Source organism: Lycium ferocissimum, chromosome 2, assembly GCF_029784015.1.
Source record: "Lycium ferocissimum isolate CSIRO_LF1 chromosome 2, AGI_CSIRO_Lferr_CH_V1, whole genome shotgun sequence".
In the NCBI taxonomy this organism is placed as follows: domain Eukaryota; kingdom Viridiplantae; phylum Streptophyta; class Magnoliopsida; order Solanales; family Solanaceae; genus Lycium; species Lycium ferocissimum.
The window spans coordinates 55,881,390-55,897,448 of record NC_081343.1 but is presented as its reverse complement, the minus strand read 5'-3'; the positions used below and the strand labels follow the sequence as shown (position 1 = coordinate 55,897,448).

Below are 16,059 nucleotides of genomic sequence, written 5' to 3'. Positions count from 1 at the left end.
GGAGTTAAGCTCCGTCCGGACATGTTGTACAAAACCGCATATGCATTGCATTCATCCTACATACATTATTGCATTGCATTATATCTTGGTTCGTTGATTGTTGTGATACTACCGTGATGTACCGATTCGGATTGATTATACTAAGACTTGGCACAATTGGGTTTAGATGCTATAACATAAAAGATGACTTGTTGTGGATATGGATTCATATTGACTTGTACTTGTTGGTTTATATGTTTTTCTTGCTTGTTGCCTTTATATACGTTATCTAGTCTTAGTCGGCCTATGATACCTACGAGCCTAGTGTTGTGCTCATACTACTCTTGCTACACTCTTCCGGAGTGTAGAGTTATTTCGAGGTGATGTTCGGAGTCTCACGACCGTTTCGAGGCATTCGTCAAAGACGTTTGGGTGAGCTATTGCAACCCGAGTCTCTCCTTAGATTTACGTTGTTCTCTATCCTTAAACGGAAGTCGTATCCGGTTTGAGTCTGTTATCTATTCAAATTGTAAACTTCTTAGAAGCTCTTGTATGAGTCTGACTCGTATTTTGGGAATTTCTTATAATAAAAGTATTTATTCCGCATGTTGTATCAAATTAAGGTAGTTATCTGAAGGGTTCGCCCACCAGGGAGGGTTAGTGTGGGTGCCCGCATGATCCATGATTTGGGTCGTGACATTAAAGTATTGACAAAGAAGGAAAATGGGGATAATAGAAATAGAAAAGAAGATAAATATAGAATAAAAAAATAGACATATATTTTTAGTAATGTGGCCAAGTAATATGGACGAAAGGAGTACTTCATTTTTATTAATTCTTAAAAAACGTAAAAAGTCAAGTATAGTAATGTGGCTAAGAAATATGGGACGGAAGGAGTACTTCATTTATTAATTCTTAAATAACGTGAAAACTCAAAAGTGAACAAGTAAAAGTGCACGGAGGAAATAAATATGTGTCGAAGAATTAAAATAGAAGTGCACGCGTGTATACATGAGAAGAGAATAAATATTCAATACTATGGCATATATCCACGTGAGATTTATTAATTCTCAAAGAATGTGAAAAGTAAAAAATGAACAAATTAAAGTGCACGGAGGAAATAAATTTGTGTAAGAGAATTAAAATTGAATTGCATATGTCTATACATGAGAAGAGAATAAATATTTAGCTAGAACACGAAAATAAAAAATGAACAAGTAAAAGTGCACGGAGGAAATAAATGTGTCGGAGAATTAAATTTAAAGTGCATACGTCTATACATGAGAAGGGAATTAAATATTAAGTACTATGACACATGTCTACGTTAATATGGGTGAAGGGAGTACTTCATTTTTATTAATTCTTAAAGAACGTCAAAAGTCAAGTATAATAATGCGGCCAAGTAATATGGGACGGAAGGAGTACTTCATTTTTGTTAATTTTTAAATAACGTGAAAAGTCAAAATGAACAAGTAAAAGTGCACGGAGGAAATAAATATGTGTCGGAGAATTAAAATAGAAGTGCATAAGTGTATACATGTGAAGAGAATAAATATTCAGTACTATGGCATATATCCACGTGGGATTTATTAATTCTCAAAGAATGTGAAAAGTCAAAAGTGAACAAATTAAAGTGCATGGAGGAAATAAATTTGTGTAGGAGAATTAAAATTGAACTGCATATGTCTATACATGAAGAGAATAAATATTCAGCTAGAACACGAAAAGTCAAAAGTGAACAAGTAAAAGTGCACAGAGAAAATAAATGTGTCGGAGAATTAAATTTAAAGTGCATATAAATGAGAAGGGAATAAATATTAAGTACTATGACACATGTCTACGTCGGATATAAAAATAGTTGGATAAAGTGTACAAATTATATAGCTCATGGTATAAAAATTTAATGCGGATAAAATTTGTGAAGCAGTGAGTACAAGGAGGGACTGCTGTGTTCGTCCCTCCATGGCACTTATTATATATGGAAAAATATCATATCTCCCTTAGCTTGTGCTATAAAAGACTTCGTTTTGGGACCAAGACCTAGCTAAATATTTTATTCTACTAACTAAAATCACATGCTACGTGAGGTATGATTTTTTAAAACAAGGTGTAATTTGGAGGTATTAAATCTTTGTAATCTTCTCCCACAAATACTAAGTTATGTTCTTCATTCTTTTAAGGCTAAAGTCATAGATAGCCCCCTAAACTTTACCACATTTTCTTCTGGGCTACCTAAATCGAGAGTTGTACCTATTGGGTACCTAAACCAGTCTAAATTTGATCGTATTGGGTACCTTTTGCCTATGTGGCGCCTACGTGGCGCAACAATTGAGTCCACTTTTTGTTGGGTGCGTGGACAACCCTTTCATCCTTAAATTTTTTTTTTTTTGGTTAAAATTTTACCTCTTTTAAATAAAATTTAATAGATAAATAAATAAAAAACTAACCCACCTCCCCCCCCCAGCTGCCTGTCTGTCCCCTGACCCCACCCCACTGTACGTTCCTTTTTTTTTTCTCTTCTTCTTCACTATAGTTCTCTTCTCTTCTCCTTCTTTTTCCTTTTTTTTTTTTTTTTTATCCACTGTACGTTCTCTTCCCTTCTTCTTCTTCTTCCTTTTTTTTTTTTTTTTTTTCTCTTCTTCTTCTTCTTCTTCATTATAACACTTCATTTCTTTTAATTATTTATATAAAATTAATTTTTGAATTGGATGTTATTTTTTACCACCATTTTTTTTTGTGTCTTTTTTAGATCTGAAAAGTAGCATTACCATCTTGTTCACCGGAAAAAATAGGGATTTACCATTACTATGACTCATTCACCGGAAAAAATGGGGATTCACCATTACTATGACTTTTTTTTTATCTCACATTTCATTAAAGGTTGGTGGGTCTTGTAAAGACATTGATAGACCTAAATAAGAGAAGAAAAAAGGAATAAATTATTGGTGGGGTGGGGGGACGGCGGTTGGGGGTGGTAGTGCGGCAGCCAGTAGTGGGGGAGCGGCGGCCGGTTTCTTTTGCAGTTGGAGGGGGGGGCGGCGAAGGAGATGAAAATTTTGGGGAGTGTATAATTTATTTTTTAATTATTATGATGGCCCCCCCCCCCCCCCCCCACCGCCACGTGTCACGTTTTCATTGGACAAAGTTGCCACGTCATGGAGAGTGTAATACACTCTCTTAATTTTGCTGATTATTGTGAAAAAGGTACCCAATAGGATCAAATTTAGACTGGTTTAGGTACCCAATAGGTACAACCCTCGGTTTAGGTAGCCCAGAGGAAAATGTAGTAAAGTTTAGGGGGCTATCTATGACTTAAGTCTTCTTTTAAATAGTTGATAGAAACTTGATCTAATCGCTATTAAACCACAACTAATGACTCAACCTAAGACATCACTTGTTTTTTTATGATTGAAATTCATCTATCCAACTCGGTTACAATGGTTATACCCTCTCCACTTAAATACCAAACTTTAGGCCCCAAAAAGGTACTGGTAGGTAATTTCACAGCTTTAACTTTTTATAAGGAACATGGAAGTTTGTTACTGATTACAATTTTTCAAAAATAGTGCTCCCTTCGTCTTAATTTATGTGATATAGTTAGACTAGGTACAATTTTTAAGAAAGAAAGAAAGACTTTTGAAACTTGTGATCTATTACAAGTCCTAGATATTTGTGTGGCTCAAAATTATTTCATTAAGGGTAAAAGGAGAAGCGTCAAGTTAAATTATTTCTAAATATAAAAATATTTTTTTTTTTTTTGGAATAGACTAAAAAGAAAAGTGTATAACATAAATTGGGACAGAGGGAATTACTACTTATTTCATAGGTTTGTATTATGGAGTATTACTTTTTTCATTTCATATTAATAGTTGAATATTTCCCAGATTCAATTGGTGTGATTTCACTGGGTCTGTTGTTGTATTAGTAGTTAATATTTCAACTAAAATATGAATCGGTTATTCAAAATTCACATAAAAAAGAATTGTTGACAATTGAAACATTAGTTGAGTCCAATAAGTGCTCTTTAAAAATCTTTAACAAAAACTAAAACCAGACACTATGGGAGGATAGACATCAGACTTTATGAACATTATATTCTATTAATACAGATGCATTGTTAGAGGAATTTGCTGTTATCCAATGCAGAAAATGAACCGTGAATATAGTTAAAAGCACTGTTTTGATACGTGATATACAATTGCATAAGAGGAAGTAAAAGAACACGGAAGTACATATTAATGCATGCTAACAAAAGGTAGGCCAAATTAAAATCATCCGGCTTCATCGATTTTCAATAGTGAAAAAACCTCACTCTCGGCACCGACACAACTTGTGCTTACATCTATAGAAGGTAATCGATGAATACTCGGCAATGCCATCTCGCCACGAAACATCGGTGTTGGTGCTATCTTCCCGAAATTCTTGGGGCTTCCCGGTGGTGTTGAAGTGATAGTGCATAGTTCAAGTCCCACAACACATCCGCCATACTAGGCCTATCTTGCCATCTTCTCGCAGGCACTTCTCTGCTGTTTCCCCGAATTTCCTCAAAGAAGTTGGGTTAATTTTAGGTAAAATTACTCAAATGACTACCTTATGGTAGTTTCCTATCATTTATAGCCACCCTTTTAAATATTACCATTTGTAGCTATGTTTTCCCAAATTAAGGTATTGTTCCGAATGTATTTGATGCGTGTAAATTCATAGAAACACAGTAAAAAAGAAAACATATCCCTTGATTTTAGGCCATAACGGTGGGATCATTTAATTAGTTATTAATTGATGTTTTTTACCATACTCTTCCACAAAATCATATTTTAGATTTCTTTTCCATAACCGTTTTCTATTCCTTCATCCAATCTTCAACATTCAAACTTAAAAAATCAAAAATTCAAAATTTGAAAACATTCAACCAATGTATTTGAAGTTTTCAATATTGATTTCGTTTTTTATTTACCCATGTATTTGATAGCATAACTAATGTATTTAAAGTTTCCAATCAAACTCCATGTATTTTATATTAAATATCATGTATTTGTGTGAGTAACAATTTGCATCACCCATGTATTTAGTGGTAATGTATTTGAAGTTTTCAATATTGATTTCGTTTTTTTATTTACCCATGTATTTGATAGCATAACTAATGTATTTGAAGTTTTCAATCAAACCCCATGTATTTTATATTGAATCTCATGTATTAATGTGTAAGTAACAATTTGCATCACCCATGTATTTGATGGGATTAATTTGAACAAAATACATAAATATATAGAAAACTTACCATGTATTTGCGTCACCCGTATATTTGAAACTAGATGAACTGATGAAATTAATTTGAACAAAATACACAAATATATAGAAAACTTACAAAAATACACCACCAACCACAATAATTGGTAGTTATATCATAGAACTGTAACAACCCGATATTTTTTCAAGTGCTTAGAATTACTTCCTTATTTATAGTTTATTAAATTTTTAGCGGGTCTCTTATAGAGTGGAATAATTATAGAATATGTTTACACTACATATATTTACACACCTACATATACAGAGATACATATTTTTAGGAAATTGTGTGTATATGTATACGTGTGTAAGTGTAAATTGGTGAATTCAATTAATGACAGAATATGTTTAAGTGGGAAAAGAAGTGGGGCAGGCCCACTCTCGTTTTCGCTGCCACGTTGTAGGTGAGTTAGGGAGTTAAAAAAAGAAAAATGACTTTCAAATCTCTTTCTTGGTTTTGGGTACAGAGAAAACAAAAAACAATGGGGCCGCGACTTTTGTAACACAAAAAATAAAAAGTTGAACCAAACTAGCACAAAAAAAAAACATTAGTAGGTTTCACGGACTAATTTAGTGCGTGAAAGGACCAAACTGCAAAAATGCAACTTGGGCCTTTCACGCACGAATTTCTTGCGTGAAGGAGGCCTTCTGTTTTTTTGTGTTACCTTTTCAATCACGTTTTTTTTCATACTTTGGACAAAGATTAGTCATGTTTCAAAGCCCCAAAATATCAATATTTTATATAAAACTTAATATCTTTTTTTTTGCGTACAATAATGTCGGCTCATTACATCAAGTCCACCTAAACGTTTGGATCGTCGTTTTAGGAGTTCTAAAGTGCCCCGAAGTAAGTTTTGAAACTTATCATATTTATAGGGTTTTGATTTAAGTGTTTTATTATATTTGAATGTACAAATATAAATATTTGATTTAATAATAATTCATCCAATACGAGAGGTTTATACTAATTAAAAAATAATTCATTCCATTTAATTACAATACTAATTCAAAGCAATACAATAATAAATTACAATAACAATACCATCTTCAAATTCTAGAGGCTCTATTACTTCGAGAGGTGCTTGTACTACCATGGCCTTGTTGCCCACGCGAACGCTTGTCATGGCCATATTGCTTACATGTAGAGCACTTGTGAGAGTAAGTTCTTTCACTAACATCCATTTGATTGGGTCTACGACTCCGTGAGTTAATGCCCAATTTCCTGATGTAATCCTTGTTAGCAACCATCGAAAACGGCTCGTTTGGCCAATAACTTCATTACCAAGTGGGTGGAATTGGTAGGAATATGCTCTAAGGTAACTGTGGATTTTGTATTCCCCCGCCACATAATTTGTTACCGTTTTTCTCATTCTCTCGAAGCACTTGACAGCATGAGAACACGGCATGTAGTACGTTTGCCACTTACCACAAGTGCATGTTTTTGTTGCCTCATAAACGGTATGCACGTTTCCACCCTTACCATTGCAATAACCCGTCCTAACTTCATACACATGCTGAATTGGGTCATACTCGGTCATTTGGTGATGCTCACATTTTTTTCTATAATGCTCCATGTTTTTGAAGGGCTTTGGCATCCATGTCCCACCGTCGGCTAATATCGCTCTGGTCTGCCTTGTCCTAACCACAAATCGCTCTACAACCTGCTTGAAATTCATTCTCACCATTGCGGTGACAGGTAATCCTCGAGCAGATTTCAGCAAGCCATTGAAAGACTCTGAGCTGTTTGTTGTGACCATGCCCCATTTTTTGCCTCCATCAGCATGAAACGTCCATTTTTCAACTTCGAGCTTCATCAACCAAACGTATGCGAGTTCACTCACTTCCCTGATTAGATCCATTTTTGCAGCCCATTTTCGTTGTTGATGCTCCATCGCAACCCCCTACATCAATTTGTTTAGAGTGCCACTGTGAAACTTTGATTGCAAATTTGCCTTCAAGTGCCTTAAACAATAGCGATGGTAAACAAAGAGAGGCTACCACCCCGGTAAATTATCCATATTATGCAATATGCCTTTATGCCGATCGGAAGACGCATATGCCGGTAAGATCCTTAATAACATGAGTTTTCAAATGGGTCAAAAGATCCCCCATGTGTCGTTGCTCTCGTTAGCGGCAATTGCGAAAGCAAGAGGAAATATTGACCCATTGGCATCCATTCCTATTGCAATTAGGAGCTTGATGTCGTAGGCACCATATACATGCGTACCATCTATGGATATCATCTGGCGGCGAGTGAGCAAAACTATCAATGCATGGTTTGAATGTCCAAAATACGAAATTGAAGATTTTACCCTCTATAAGCCTCCACTCTACAACAGTACCATGATTAAAATGTTGTAGAGCTGCCATATACCTTAGCAGCGATTGAAAAGAAGTATGCTAATTTCCAAAGACCATCTTAAAAGCGCGGCTACGCCCGAGAAATCCCTTTCTGTTGCTTATAGTTTTACTATATACGGTTTGAACGTTTCGAATACAATCTTTGATGGGGAACCTGCACAAGTTTAAACAAACAACATTTAGTAATGATCTTTCAATTGATATAAGACATATAATGTACTAGGTAGGATAAGTTACCTTGGCGTTTCGGCAATGTCTTTAAGTAACACTTGAGCAATCATGTTTGTATCTAAATTATAATGATCTGCTCGATTTTCTTCCATATCAGAAGTGTGTCTTTCGCGGAGTTTTGTGATAGACCACATACCATCAGGCTTAACAATTCCCCGAAGCAACCACCACAAATCGTGATACCGTCGTCTACAAACTAGCCTCCATATCTTTGTGTTTGACTGATCAACCTTAAACTCCCTCATGTCCTTAAAACAATAAATTTTGACAGCCCGTTGCAATGCCTTTTTGGATGCGAACAATATTTCCTTTGCAAGGTAGCATCGATCTTTGTTGAGATCCTTTGGTTCAATTCAGATTTTTAGGCGACTATCATAATCTTCTCTTGTGAAGACAAATGCATCATCACGACCCTGCAGGCTGTCAAGATAAGGGATATTGTTAGAATGCCACTGAATTGGGCTTTCAGAAGTTGGGTTTTCAGCCATCGGTGGTGGTACGTGGTGGTGCATTGGTTCTTGTTGGTTTTGGCTTTGAGGAATATTGTTGGTCATACCAACTTGAACATCATCATCATCATCTTCATCATCGGTTACCTCTGCATTATTAGCTATTTCATCGTCATCACTTGATGATGACTCATAATAATTAGGAAAATCTTCATTATCAAGTGCATTCATCCTCCTACATGAAAAGTAACATATTTTAAATACCAACATCATATATATATATATATATATAAAATTTAATATCAAGGTGATGAGCTTACTGTTGTTCATAAGCACTGTCATGGTGTGGAGAATGATCAACTCCACCGAACTGAGAGGATTGACCAACATCCATATTTGGTACCATCGAAGTAGTTTTTGAGAATAGTTCCTATAAAGATTTGAAAACTGGTTATTTACCAATTCATACAACAAACACGTGCTACTACACATGAGATTCACACACTGTCACGACCCACCCAGAGGGCCATGATGGGCACCCGGAGCTAACCTACTGAGCACCTTATAACATGCATCGCATAATCATATCTACGTGGGCCACAAAATTAAACTAACTCATAAATATCATAGTCTATAAGGGATACTAGTCTAAGAGATATATGCACATCTATATATATATATATATTTGCCATAAAACCTTGCCCACATATACTAGTCGACAAGGCTGCCAAATATGATATGACAAAATGAGAACCGAAGAAGTCATAGATCATCTAACTATACACATCTGTTTACGAGCCTCTACGTGGAGTGCATAACATCATAAGAATGGGACAGAATCCCGCCATGCCCATATATACACAAAAGAATAGTACCAGCTGAACTACAGCACCGGAACAAGCAGAGCGCTCCTATACAATCACTGATGAAGCAGTCCATCTCCCTTTCTACCTGCGGCATGAACACAGCGTCCACAACAAAGGGACGTCAGTACGAGAAATATATTGAGTATGTTAGGCATGAATAACAACATAATAAAGATATGAAAGAAGCATGAGATAAGAGAAATAACCCGTAAATCTGAATGCCTCTTTAGGTGGATGTCATGTATGCTTAGCTTTTAAAAAAAAACATTTTCATACATACATATATAGTATCGTGCTCGGCCATATAGGCTTGGTGTTATCATCATCATCCCGCATCCGGGGTAACATCATAACATACCCACTGCAGTGGTGTGCACATCTACATGCCTGCCCGGCCGACTATAGAGTGGCTCGGTGTGAGAAAATACATACATATATGTTAAGCATGCATGAGAGCTCAAATAAAAGCCATGAATTTATCAGAGTGACGTAAGGTCGGTAAACCTCCGATGATCATTATGGATCTATCATCGTCAACATATCTCATCTTGAAGGAATCAATAATCATAAGATAAGATCAATGTCAATAAACAGGATCAATAATCATAAGATAAGATGAATAATCAATAATCATGAGACAAGGATAAATAATTTCATAAGAGAATCAAGAACATAAGCTTCTAGCATTTCTATGAGTGTAGTTATTATAGATATCCTTCGTGCAAGCTCGTAACAATGGAATCATGCCATAAGAGAGAAAGGGGCAGCCTTAACATACCTTGTGGTCTCCTTAACTACTTAATGCTTATCCTCCCAAGCTTGTAAATCTATATTGAAGATGATTCACTCAAGAGTTAAGCTTTGAAAACTCTCATAAGGTCAAACTAGAGTAATTAAGGGGTAGCGGAAATTGGGCAGCATTTCCCCTATTTCATCTACTTCCGCCAAATTCCAAAACAACCCCCAACAACAATAACAACACCAAAAATACCATAATAAAGAAATTATATTTAAGTTAGGCTTAAATCAATCCAGAATCCCCTTTCAAAATCAACCCATAGCGATCAAATTCAACTTAATACAGGTGACTTCTCTACTATGATTCTTTTCCTTTTTAGGACTTGCTACACCTTCAAGTCGACTTAATCATAAGAAATAAGATGAAGAACATACCTTGTGATGGAAGGACTTCACCTCACTCAACTTCTTCCAAGACCGAATTCACCACAATCCCAAATAGATGCAAAAACAATCATCTTCCATGAGTTAGCTTGAGGTTTTGGAGTTTAATCTTCTCTTGTGATGGTGTGGAATGTTTTGGAAGGATAGAAAACCTTTAAGAACACTCTTATAATATAGAGAGAGAAGTGTGGAAAGCGAATATATGAAATGGAACCTTTTAGAACTTAAAAAGGCCTGTGAACCAGCCCACCGCCCCAACTTACTGTGGAGATGCGGCCCAACAAGTTGTAACTTGTGGCTGCATCCCTCCACAACACCTTGGGGTGGTGTTGGGTAGTGAGTCCGCCCAAAATGGCAAGTTTGCGGCCATTTTTCTGCACAACAATCTCAATATGCGCCGTAAACTGCCTACAAACTCCAACTTTCGTGAAATGCGTTCTTTTCGATTCGTTTGACCTCCAATCCTTATGATACCTCCTTAACACTTATGTGACCTCTCATAAACCATATAAGAAGCCCTATAACTCCCTATCAAGCTAATGCTAAACAATGTATAGCACATACAATGCCAAACCTTCCAAAAACATGACACCAATTCTAGTATTCAACGAACTTGCTTCCACCAATTCACTTAACTCCGAAACCTTAAGGTATATACTTTGAATTTGTTAGATATCTTCCTTAACTTCGTACGGCTTCATGTCCACCTTGGGATTACATTAGTTTACTTATAATGCAAACAACGTGAAATTTTTCCAAGGTGTAACATCCTTCCCCTCTTAGGAATATTTGTCCTCGAATGTTATACTTTTAAGGGTCTTATAAAAATTTTGGCAGAGTTTCCCCTGTAACTATACCACTACCATCCTGTCACAATAACCCAAAATATACAACACCTCACAGAGACACAACAACAATAACAATAATGGCCCCACACGACTAAGAAATAATAATAAAAAGAAAACATTAGGCACCCGAAGACAATGGTGTCTCTGCCTGAATCTCCTCTAGGGGTGGAAACAAGCATGGATACCTGGACCTCATATCTTCTTCAGCTTCCCAAGTCATTTCTTCATTATGACTGTTTCTCTGCAAGATCTTTGACTGAAGCTACATCCTTAGACCTCAATCTCCGGACCTGCCTATCTAGGATAGCAATGGGGACCTCTTCGTAAGATAATTGCTCGATAACTTGAACATCATCTACGGGTACAACTCTGGAAGGATCTCCAATACATTTGTGAAGCATTGACACATGAAAAACCTGATGGACTAAATCCAAGTCTGAAGGTAGATCTAACTCGTAGGCCACCTAGCCCACTTTACGGACAATCTTGTAAGGCCCAATGTACCGAGGACTAAGCTTACTCTTTTTACCAAATATCATAACACCTTTCATAGGCGACGCCTTCAAGAATACCGAGTCATCAACTTGGAACTCTAAGTCTCGTCGGTGATTATCTGCATAAGACTTCTGACGACTCTGGGCTGCTAATAATCAATCCTGAATAAGCTGGACCTTCTCCACTGCTTGCTGGATCAAATCAAGCCCTACTAACTTAGTCTCCCCTACTTCAAACCATCCAATCGGTAATCTACACTTCCGTCCATATAAGGCCTCATACGGGGCCATCTGGATACTGAAATGATAACTGTGATTGTATACGAACTCAATAAGCGGCAAATGATCATCCCAGCTACCTCTAAAGTCTAGTACAGATACCTGTAGAATATCTTCGAGAGTCTGAATAGTACGTTTAGCCTGTCCGTTTGTTTGTGGATGAAATGTTGTGCTATGACTTATCTGAGTCCCCAAACTTTTTTGGAAAGACTTCCAGTTCGTATGGCTCGCGCACCCCTGTCAAAGATAATGGATACCGGTACACCATGGAGTCATACTATCTCTTTGATATAAAGCTTTGCATAATCTTCAGCTGAGGCAGAAAATGAGCTGATTTTGTAAGTCTATCCACAATTACCCATATGGAATCAAACTTACGCTGGGAATGAGGCAAGCCTATAATGAAATCCATATTAATTACTTCCCATTTCCAAGTCAGAATCTCAATAGCTTGCAATAATCCACCGGGCTTCTAATGCTCAATCTTTACCTGTTGACAGTTAGGACATTGGGCTAAAAACTCTGCTATGTCTTTATTCATTCCGTCCCACCAATAAACTTCCTTAACATCATGGTACATCTTTGTCGTTCCCGAATGAATAGAATAATGGGAGCAATAAGCCTCCCCCAAGATCTGGCGACGTAAACCTGCAACATGGGAAACACATAGTCTTCCTCTGTATATGAGAACTCTATTTGCATAAATCTCAAATGGTGAATTCTTTTTCTTCTAAGGAGATGTATCTCTATAATGAACTAACATGGGATCCTCATACTGGCGCTTTTTCACCTCAGCTACTAAAGATGGAACTGTCGCATTATGACTAGTAATTCCTGTATCGCCCAAACCCAATAATCGGACTCCTAGGTTAGCTAACTGCTGAAGCTCACGAGTTAACTCCCTTTTCTCTGGCTGAACATCACATAAGCTACCTGTGGATCTACGGCTAAGGGCATCGGCTACTATGTTCGCCTTCACAGGATGATATAAAATGCTGATATCATAATCTTTCAATAGCTCCAACTATCGTCTAACCATGATCCCGTCCTTAGACACAACATGGCCCAAGAACGCCACATACTCCAACTAAAATTCACACTTTGAAAATTTAGCAAACAAACTATTCTACTTCAACAACCCAAGTATAGTATGAAGATGTCTCTCATGCTCCTCTTTACTCTTGGAATACACCAAGATATCATCAATAACTATAATCACAAAGGAGTAAAGGAATGGCCTAAAGATGCCATTCATCGAAGTCATGAATGCAGTCGGGGCATTGGTAAGCCCAAAAGGCATCACCAGAAACTCAAAATGCCCATATCTCATCCAAAAAGTTATCTTTAGAATATCCTCAGCCCTGATCCGCAACTAGTGGTAGCCTGAACGCAAGTCAATCTTCGAGAACACTGAAGCACCTTGAAGCTGGTCAAATAAATCATCAATACGAGACATAGGACACTTGTTCGAATAGTAACCATATTCAGCTGGTAATAATTAATGCACATCCTCATAGATCCATCTTTATTCTTCACAAACAATACAGGAGTACCCCAAGAGGAGACACTCGGTCTAATGAGCCCTTTGCTCAATAACTCCTGCAAGTGCTCCTTAAGCTCTCTCAACTCGGCCATCTGATATGGCAGAATAGAAATAGGTCGAGTGTCCGGATCCAAGTCAATAATGAATTCAATATTGCGATCGGGTGGTATACCCGGAAGATCGCACGGGAATACCTCTGCGAACTCGCTCACAATGAGAATGGACTCAAGGGGTGGAGATGCAATAGTAGTGTCACGCATATAAGCCAGATAAGCTAAACACCTCTTGTTGACTAATTTTTTCTCCTGAAGGAGGAAAATAATATTCTTCAGGGCGGGGCTAGGAGTACCCCTCCACTCAAGTCTAGGGATGCCCGGCATAGCTAAAGTGACTTTCTTGACATGACAGCCCAAGATCGCATGATAAGGAGAAAATCAGTTCATACCTAAAATAATATCAAAATCCACCATATCAAGTATCATTAAGTCTACCCACGCGTCATAGCCTATAAATATAACTAAGCATGTCCGATAGACTTAATCAACCATAACAGAATCTCCGACTGGAGTAGACACGTGAATAGGTACCGCTATGCTATCACAAGTCAAGTCCCAACCAACAGCATGATATGCAGCCACATATGATTGAGTGGATCCAGGATAAAATAATACAGATGCTATGACGGACAGAAATGGTACCTGCAATGCAGCATCTGAGGCCTCTGCCTCAGGTTTACCTGGGAACGAATAACACTGGGCCCCACCACAACCAGACTGTGATCCACCTCTCGAACTCTGGGACCCACCTCTATTGGCCTAGGACCCACCCCTACCACCGCGGCTTGACTGAGCGTCGCCTCTCGAAGAAGCACCACCGCAGCTACCTAAAGCTGTCGGGGCCCTTTGGGGCTGATAACCCTGCCTAGATCATGGACACTAACGAGCATAATGACCAAGTGCTCCACACATAAAACAGGCCTTAGTATGCAGAGACTGATAAATCGAGCGAAGACCCCGGTCGGAACAACTCGTACGGCACGGTCGGAGAAAATAAGCTCTCGAAGCTGCTACTACCTAGATAGCCTAGAGGAAGCACCGCAAAGCCGGCGCACGGGGTGGCCGAATAGGCACGATGCGCCTAAGAGACGGACGGCTTCCCTCGAGCTGGAACCACCATAACTCCCAAACTGTCACTGCCTCTTCTCACTAGCCCCTCCAAATGCGCAGGCCTTAGAGGCCTTGACTAAAGAAGCATTCTCAACAATGGACTAGAAGGAAGCACCCATGGCCTCACGCTGAAGAGCAGTAGAGAGCCCACCAACAAATCGTCGAATCCTGTCGGGCTCAGTAGGAATCAAGGGTGTCGAATAACGAGCCAAATACAAATAGCGAGTCACATAAGCATCTACACCTACTGCAGGTGGAGAAACTCATCTCTACGTGCCTCTCTCAAAGCCCAGGGCACATACTTCTCGGTTGAAGGCCCGATGAAAATATGTCCAAGTAAGTGGAGGAGAACCCTCTGCTCTGCAAGAAATAAAGTACCTCCACTAGGTCTTCGCATCTCTACGAAATTGGTATGACATATAATCGACCCCGTGGGTCTTAACAATCCTCATCATGTGTAACAACTCGTGCATGTCCAAGATAAACTCATATGAATCCTCCCCAAAAGTACCAACGAATTTAGGCGGCTCCATCTTCCTAAATCTCCTTACCAGCTCCTGATCAGTCAAGGTCATAATAGGGCCTTCCATGGATCTAGTATCATCTCTCGGGGCCGGCACTGCATCCATATGTAGAGCTAAAGTCGTGACAGGATGTGTTGTATGGGTCTGTCGCTGCTCAGGGGTCTACGCCTTACCTGTAGTCTGAGATCCTTCACCCGGAGAATTAACACCAATGGTAGCCTGTTGTGCATCCAAATAGAGTAGAACACGAGTTATAGTATCCTGTATCATCTGCTCTAAAGTGTCCTCGGGATGTACCCGTGCTGGAGCCACATCATCCTCGACGACCTGGTTTCGAACCTGTTGAACCTCAGGCTCTGGAGACGGAGATATCTCATGCCGGCCCCTAGCGCAGGAGCCTTGCCCCTGGCTGGGGTAGCCCGCGACCTCTAGCTCGACCACATCCTCTAACTGTCGCTCGTCCCCTGGTGCAAGTCGTAGCTGCAGGCTCCAGCACCTGGTCTCGGGCTATCATAGCTCGAGTCCGCACCATTTGTGAGAGAATAGATAAGAGTCAAATACCAATTTGATTGTTCCAAATACCAATTAGAATAAAGTAACACGAAAGAAGGAAAGAAAGTGAAGTTTCCTAAATGTCCTAAAGCCTATCGTAGATAAGTACGGAGCTCATCATATCGATCCACGAGACTCTACTTGATACGCTCTTGTATTATAGACCGGGTAACCTAGGGCTCTGATACCAGCTTGTCACGACCCAACTACACCAAGTCGCGCGGGCACCTACCTTTCCCACCTTGGTAAGCGAACCCTTATCCCAAAATCATAAAACATGAATAAATAAAACAATAAGG

The 16,059-nt window shown here is 38.6% G+C and overlaps 1 protein-coding gene across 1 annotated transcript; it reads right to left on the bottom strand.

Moving 5' to 3' along the window:
- Window positions 1-8,059: 8,059 nt before the first annotated feature.
- LOC132048216 (uncharacterized) lies at window positions 8,060-8,751 on the bottom strand. Its single transcript, XM_059439126.1, has 2 exons — window positions 8,627-8,751; window positions 8,060-8,541 (listed from the first exon to the last, which is right to left on the bottom strand). Exons 1-2 carry the CDS (start codon window positions 8,710-8,712, stop codon window positions 8,211-8,213), a joined length of 417 nt encoding a protein of 138 aa, XP_059295109.1. The 5' UTR covers window positions 8,713-8,751; the 3' UTR covers window positions 8,060-8,210.
- Between the last annotated feature and the right edge of the window lie 7,308 nt (window positions 8,752-16,059).

Bases quoted from the DNA above. Each gene is read 5' to 3' on its own strand.
- LOC132048216 (XM_059439126.1), bottom strand. From the start codon at position 8,712: ATGGTACCAAATATGGATGTTGGTCAATCCTCTCAGTTCGGTGGAGTT. The intron at 8,542-8,626 runs GTAAGCTCATCA...CTTTTCATGTAG, and splicing joins GACAGTGCTTATGAACAACA to GAGGATGAATGCACTTGATA.